Source organism: Centropristis striata, chromosome 4 (genome assembly GCF_030273125.1).
Source record: "Centropristis striata isolate RG_2023a ecotype Rhode Island chromosome 4, C.striata_1.0, whole genome shotgun sequence".
Classification (NCBI taxonomy): Eukaryota; Metazoa; Chordata; class Actinopteri; order Perciformes; family Serranidae; genus Centropristis; species Centropristis striata.
Window position 1 is genome coordinate 35,125,701 of NC_081520.1, and position 8,212 is coordinate 35,133,912.

At 40.8% G+C, this 8,212-nt stretch overlaps 1 protein-coding gene across 1 annotated transcript in view; it reads right to left on the reverse strand.

The window, feature by feature from the left end:
- Nucleotides 1–5,819, reverse strand: part of kcnab1a (potassium voltage-gated channel subfamily A regulatory beta subunit 1a) — an 89,716-nt gene extending 83,897 nt beyond the window's left edge. Inside the window, exon 1 of the mRNA XM_059330788.1 lies at nt 5,084–5,819. Coding sequence (XP_059186771.1) covers nt 5,084–5,292 — 209 coding nt within the window. The 5' untranslated portion in view covers nt 5,293–5,819. The remainder of the gene's footprint in view (nt 1–5,083) is intronic.
- Between the last annotated feature and the right edge of the window lie 2,393 nt (nt 5,820–8,212).

Genomic DNA, 8,212 nt, shown 5'->3' on the forward strand with positions numbered 1-8,212 from the left:
GGAACAGACTCAGAAAACAGCCCAAAGAACCTTTTGTTTCTGCTGTACTGTCAGATGTGCAAAGAGTGGGAGCATAAATCTGCCATAATCCAGCATTTTATCACTGTATTCAGATGTACAGCGGTACATCCACCACCCCCACCCTGCCACACATGCACCAACCGAGCCTGCTCCCACTCTGCTGCTCTGCTGTGGTCAGGACTTATTAAAATTTAAATGATTTCTGCTCAGTCAAACTGGAATAGTGCACCAGTAAAAAAAAAAAAAAACTACATCAGTAAATAAGTTGAGTAAAAAAAGTACTTAAATGTGTTGATGCGGTTAAAAAAAATGTGTATTGACTCAGCAGAACATCAGAGTTAATACATTTTATTTTCAGTTAAAAATCTTTCATGTGTGTCCGTGCTGTAAGAAGCACATGAATTTAAGTGCACACACAGGTACACACTGAGAAGCATCACGTCCTCTCTTGTCCCTCACTTGTCATGCTTTCACCTACAACTCCGTGCCAGAGCAGATGGTTAGTACAACCTCGAGTTCACTTCCTGAAACCAAAAAGAAACAGAGACAGAAAGGGAGGGGGGGGGGTACGACTGTCCCTCCCAAAGAATTACTGTCAGCAGGAGACAATGCAGCACTGAGTGATTAGCACACACACATACACACACAGGTATTGTCTCGTCATCTCTCTCTTTTCGTCTCTCTCCATCTTTCCTCCCATTGTTCCTATAGAGCTGTGAGCAGAAACTCTAGCCCATCCTCATCTATTGTCAGAAGCAATTTTCACTATCCTCTGCCTACTGAACTTTTAATGACAAACTGACAGGAAGACTGCACTGGCATATGGAGTGGAATCCTATAGAGGAAGTGTGTGTGTGTGTGTGTATGTATGCTTATGTATATTTTAACAGCTGTAATTCTGCTCACACTCAACAACTATTCAATCGATCACCCAATACATTTATTTCTGTAGTTTACAGAATGAAGACAATAAATAATAAGAACTTAAAGTCCAGGTAAAGTAGAATCTGAGATTTTGGTGGAAACCTATTTTAAAAATCGTAATAAAAAAATTATATGAAACACTGGAGCTTCCTTATCATAACTCTGCCCCCAACACTATGGAAATATCTTCACCAAAAGTGGCTAAGGTTGATAGTTACTTATAACGTTAACTCATGTCATCGGTCAATGGAAGATTACAATATCTGCAGTATTAGCCTACATACGCGCTAATTCTGGAGCATTTTATGAACCTAAATATAAATCTGGATTGTCAACATGTGGCCAACGACAGCCAACAGCAGCACAGAGAGATATGTATTATAAACATTCTTTATTGCTGCCTGACGTATTGGGCCCATTTGCGCCCATGAATATATGACTAACACTACAAATCCTGGCACGCACAACTGTACACCCTGTAAGTGGCTGTCAGTCTCTGCATACCTCCCTGTTTACTCCTACATCACAGATGAGACATATACAATGGCATTAATAGTACAGCGCACCTTGAACAGCCAGACCTTCAAGTCGAATAATTCTGAGACTTGCATGTGTTCTGTTTATCTCTACTATCCATCAAATCATCTGTAAAATGATGAAGTTATTTGACCCAATTGCTCAACATTGGAGAATCTCCTCTTTAGGAGAAGTTAGAAAATACAAATGTTTTAATTCATCTGTTGTTGTTGTTATTTTTGTTATGTTGTTTTTTTATTTCTAGGGTGTGTACTAAGGAGTTTTTGGTTCCCGAACCTACATCTTAACAACATCACTGCACTCAGCACAAAATGGCATATGTCAAGTCTTTTTCAGGCTTCTGGCATGTTACTTCTCGACCCAATAACTTCTACAGATACAAACACAATCTGTTGGCAATAAGATCAGGCAGAAACTCAACATCTTCACCACATATTCCTTGTTTTCCAGGATATTAAAATGTTTTTTCCTCTCCTCAGTTATTTCGTACAACTTTCACGTGATAGTCTGTGATTAAGGTGTGTTTTTTTTTAAAGGCTGTAGTACCAGAAGCGTTACCATCATGTCTGTTTTTAAAGCATACCGGTCAATACTCTGAACAATCACACCTCATTGAGAGGTGTCAGGAGATTTCTCAGCTACAGACACATGCCTGTCAGTCATCTCAGTCATCTCAGGTATTCATCTTCAAAAAACATAGTTTGAGCCTCTAATGTTCACTCCATGAAGCCTGATCAATCTTCTTCCCAGCAGCGCTGACAAATCAATACAACAATATTGGCAGAAGGTCATCCAGGTATAGAGATACACATCCAGCAGTGTGTGCTCCACCTTCATTTAAAGCTTTCAGGTTTTTATGTTATTAACATCTTTCTGTGGTCCATTACGTAAAACAAAACTGTGAAGTTTGAGATCGGACCTAAAAAACAACTTTTTTGGATTCCTCTCGCTCAACAGAACTGAATCATTTGTTTTCCAAGCAGAATTATTTGCTTTCAGCTCAGTGTCGCCTGCCAGGTGTTGCTCTGTAAATTTCACTTTTGGTCCAGGCATGTTTACCCGCTGCCCCCCACCTTTCTGGGCTGTCATGGCACCGAGCCATGAGCTGTACGCTGCTCAACTGTCTCCCAGCTCTCATTACTGGTGAAACCACATCACAGCCCACTTACATTACATATTGTCTAGACAAGTTCACCGTCTGGACAATATGTAATGTAAGTCCAGTTTCAAAACGGAGTCCAAGACAGTTTTCTATTCAGCTGGAACAGTGTTATGATAACCATAGCCAGGTGTTCAAGCTAAAATGAGTAACACTTGATAAAACATTGCTATACCACTCAGCTGTTTTAATCATCATAGAACACATTTAATGCCTCATTTTCTTCACTGCTGTCCTGTTCAACAATTCAGTAGTGAAAAACACTTACATTTCCATTTATAGCACAACACATACAGCAGTAGAATACATTGAGGAAACTGTATGCACTGTGAGAAGTCAATAACATTTTAACACAATGTATTACTAAAGCAGAAGAAATTCAGATCAATAACACTAAATTAAATTATGCCTCTGATATCTTATCTATCATGGGGTATATTTTAAGAGAGAGATGCTTACACTCAGCATTTTTTTCAAATTTGTTTCAGAAAAAAGGTGGAAAAACATGTGAAAGTCACATCTTCTAATAAGAGGAAAAAAACAAAATATTTGTAAAAAAAACGTTTGTATCATTAAGCTATTTTATCATATGCATAGCAAGATAAGCAGCCTCATTCTCTGAGAGAGCGGTCTGCAGAACATTTTATTTGCCATCAGCTACGACACATGCAAGCCCTCAAAAAAAAAAAAACTAAAACAGAAGCAAAACTGTTGTCTGGTTGAGTTTTTATAAAGGTTTTTTATTCATTAGAAAATTACCACCACAAAATACAGCAGTGCTGGATACTTAGTGCTGCTTCCAGCCTGCAATCTGTCACTGTCTCTTTGCTAGCGCACACACAAGACAATTCTTCACACACACACAAACACGCACAAGTCTGATTTCGCAGTGATCTGCAGAGCTTGAAAAGAAAGTAATGGCACCATATTTTACGTAAGATTCACAGCCCGAGGCCATGAGAGTCAAACACACAAGTCAGCTGAGCAACAGCGCTGCTGAGGTCAAATCCGACTCAGACACTCTGCCCACACTGCAGAGCTGCCTGTCTCACCAAACCACAGCAAGAGAGAGAGAGAGAGAGAGAGAGAGAGAGAGAGAGAGAGAGAGAGAGAGAGAGAGAGAGTGTTAGGAGAAAAAAAGTGTTTAGGTGTGTGGGAGCAAAGCAGAAGAGTCCTCTTCCATTCATGGCGTGTGAAAGAAAGCATTAGAATTTGAGCATTTGTGAGCGAGACAGAAAAAGAAGGAGCAAGGTTTAAGATTTGTGCGAGACAGCCAGCATGTGAGAACGTGTAAATTAACTGTTTGGAGAAAAGCTGGAAGGAGAGAGGAGACATAGTGACAGACAGAACAGACAAAGAACCTGCAGGAAGTGTCAGTAAGCTCACTACAGGTAGCATTTATTCGTAGACGCTGTCAGGTTTTGCTTGTGACAGTCAAAGTGAATGAGCTGCTTCTGTACGACTTGCTGATAAGTCTGGAGAGACTAACGATCAAATTTCAAATGTGGAGCAAAAGCTCAGTGAAAACATACTGCAGGCTTGGCAGAAGGAGCTTCAGATGGTGCTGGCAAGAGCGGCTTCATGAAATGCCACAATATGACGTCAGCACTGAGTCGGGACTTGAAGGCAGAAAAAGGGAATTCTGTCAGTCTTTCAGCTGGGCAGTTGGTTGTGATTTAAAGCAGTTTTCTCATTTACACAGCTGCAATGATTAGACTACTTATAGATTACCCCACCAGAAGAGAAATAATTACAAAACATTTTCGTAATCAATTAATCGTTTAAGTCACTTTTCATGAAACAATGGCAGAAAAATGCTGTTTTCAACTTTCAAATATGGAGATTCCCCTGCTGTTCTCATAATAAACTGAAACTCTTTGAGTTTTGGACATACATTATGCTCATTTACAAAAAAAGATTTAAAGAACTACAAATTTATGTGAGTTCAACATAAGCAGGGGTCAGCAATAGTTTCAAGATATTGATACTGATATTTCTTTGATGCTGAGGTTTTAATTTGAATTTGATTATTTGATCCCATTCCACTAATAGTTGATGAATAACAATAAATGATTGCCACCAATCAAAGGGTCTTTCTAGGTATCTTGTACTTTTTCACAAGATTTTAAACCCCAACTTTGAAACTTTTCAGAAAGTGAAGTGCACAACAAAGGACTTAAGTTGCATTCAAAATTACAAGTGTGTGGACCACTCAATTCTAATGAAATATTGAGCAGCATAATGAAAGAATAATGAAGCTGTAGCAGCGGAGGTGAAGTGAGCGAGAAAAGAAATATAGACAGAAACATGAGTAGCGTGGTAGCACACACACACACACATAAACATGTGCAGGAAAAAACTAATTTAATAAACAAATAAGCTTTTTTCAACAAACACAAATTAAAGTCTCCTTATACACACTCCTAACTCTGACACACACACCTGTACTTCATGCCTGTGTGTTTCCCCGTTGACTCCTTGAGTGAAATGTGCCGTGGAGTGAAGGAGCCGAAGCTGCGAGCGATGATGGCCACGGTGCGGAACTTGGCCCTGGCTTGGTTCACCACGTTGGGGCTGGTGGCGCTCTGCTTGCTGTGGTCCCCATTCCCCCTCTTCAGGTTGTGGTCCGTGCAGGCGATGGACACCTGCATGGCTGAGCTTCAGTCGAGGGAGCAGAGCTCGAGACGTGGAGGAAAAGTGCAGATGGGACAGGAGGAGTGGAGACTTGCAGAGAAGCCTGAAGTCTCAAAAAGCGTTTGGTTTTAAAATCTCTTGATTCAGCGTCTCATCTGTGTTCAAGTGCTCCTGTTCCTTTTTCAGTTCCTTTTCCTAGAGATTAAGTCTTCAGTTGCTCACTTCCAAATGCTGTGTCTCCATTTGCATCACTTTGCTCTGTGAGGCAAAAAAAAGCTGCAAAAGCTCTTACTGTGTTTTTTTTTCTCTCACATCAAGTCTTCCATTTAAAGTCTTTCCTCGCAGAAGAGAGGCAGCAGAACAGGTCAATCATCAAAAGCACAAAAAGAACAAAATACTTGTCAGTTCTTTGAGGGATCCCCCAATTTATTCCCCCACGGTCTTCCCTGCTCCTGTGTCCTGCCTCTGATGCCGAGCACGGGGATTTCTCTAACACCGTTTCAGCTGCAGAATGACAAGCAGAGGAGCTGGGGAGAGTGCAGAGGGGTGGCACAGAACGAGAGAGAGAGAGAGAGAGAGAGAGAGAGAGAGAGAGAGAGAGAGAGAGAGAGACGGAGATGCGACCCAGGCGCTCCACTCTCTCTGGTCTGCCTGTGGGAAGAGAGGGAGACAGCAATAGCGTGAGAGAGAGAGAGGAGGGGAGAGGAGAGTGAAGGAGGAGGGGACCGGGTCAGAGAACGGATAAGGAGACTAGGCAGAGAGGAAGGAGGAAGCAAGGTGGAGAGTCGCTCAGGTCCTGGCAGGGTGCACCATCACACTTCTGCCATCAGCACTTTTCCCCCTGTCTTGTCACTTCTTCTTCTCCTCCTCTCCTCGCTCTTGATCTCCTCCCTCCTCTTCGCTCTCTTCAGCGCTCCCTTGCTCCTCCTGCCTGCCGATGTTAATGCGTGTCACTAATATGCTTGTGCCCCAGTTTCTTCTTCTTTCACTCTGCTCCCCTTCTCCATCTCCCTGATATTTGCTCTCTATCTAATATTTGGAGGCTCCACTCTTCTTTCCTTCTTTCTGCTGTTTTTGTTTTTCTCAGCAGGGCAGCTACTTTGCCGACAGCGCACCTTCAGGGAACTGAGAGGCATGTAGCGCAACACTCTCTCTCTCTCTCTCTCTCTCTCTCTCACTCCCACTCTCTCTCTCTCTCTCTCTCTCTTTAGCTCCCACTCTACCTGTCTCACTCACCCTCTCACTCTCGATTCTCACCTGTCACCCATCTTTGAAGATTTCTTCTTCTCTTCCTTTCAAGTAATTTCAATGCAGCAGAGCGTTTAACCTTTATTCCCTCTGCACATTTTCTCTATAGTATTCATTTTTTCCCATTTTCTCTCTATTTCCAAGACCATACAAAAGGAACAAATATCTGTTAGCTCTGTGTCCTTCAACTGAGCCACCTTTTGGTTCACTATATATATTCAAAGGCAGCATAGTGTAATTGGTAAATTGAATTTCAAGTCATAATTTGTACACACACATACAAGCATTATGCAAAAACTATGGTATGTGCAAGTCAGAAACATATTTGCTGACAAGTAAAACATTTTTTCCCCAAATCCCCTCGCATCACTATACATACAAACCCCACAGGCAGCTACAAGTCAAAGCTAACAAGAGGAGGAAGGATGGACGAGATGGGGGAGGTGTGCAGAGATTGGAATCACGAGCAGGAAAACGACTAAAAACAGCAGGCTGAGGCGTAACAGAGCTGCGAAGAGAATTAATTCATTCTGTGTTTGACTACAGCAGCACATCCAAGTGTCTGCCTGCATATGAATGTGTGTGTGTATGTGTGTGTGTGTGTGTGTGTGTATTTAGAGTAAGGTGTTTATTTTGTGTGCTTTCCAGTAATTCTATAAGGGGTGTCAAGCGGAGGTAAATGGAGCATTTTGCTGCGGGGTCTCTCAACAGTGTCTCTTTTGTGTGTGTGTGTGTGTGTGTGTGTGTGTGTGTGTGTGTGTGTGTGCACTGGATGAGCACATGTGGTTTAAATGTCAGCACTGCAGTGCTTACATATGCAAGTGTTTGGACAGAAGAAACGGAGCATATCATTATTTGGACAAATACACAGTAGAAAATCTAAATACAGTATGTATTATGTATGTGTACTGTTTTGGTCTGCTTGCGTGTCAGAAAGTGCTTTTACTGCAGCAACTGATGAAGGTCTAATGTTAACGCACACACATTAAAGAGTGTATTTAAAAAAATCTAAAGCAAGGGAATGTGGTTCTAAACAGAAATGTAGCAGAAACATGCATGCCATCAGTCTGATTTCAAAATCAGCAGCTAAAGTCGAGGTGGGAGGCACAGAGTAAAATACAAGGGTTTGTTAGTCCACTATATTTCTACATTGAAATAATATATGATCCCTTCAGCACGTCAGTGAGCACACAAACAAAATGTGAGTCACATGTTCTGTTCATTAAGTTGGTTTTCCAGACACACAGGAGAAGATCAGTGCCAAACACTTCTGATTATGTTTAGAGTGTTCATATGATACTTTACTTCAAGGTAGGGCTGGGCCATATATAAAAAATATATCGATATTTTTAAATGTGATATGGAATTAGACCATATGTCAATATAGTTCGATTTTTTTTTCTTTATATATAAATGCTGCCCTTACTAGGGTTGATCATATTTAGTTCTTTTGTAATGTTCGTTATTATTTTTCCATATAAAAATATTTATTTCAGATCAATGATTGGCCTGTTTTATTCATAGGCTTTTTTTTAATTTAAGATAAAAACATTTTACTTAAATGTGCACTTTATGGAGCTTTGATTTTGTTTTTAAAGGTACTCCTGTTGTTATACAGTATTTATGTTCAATTAAATAAATGGTTTCAATAAAACTAGTCGTGACATGTCATATTTTGCTTTGACTTTG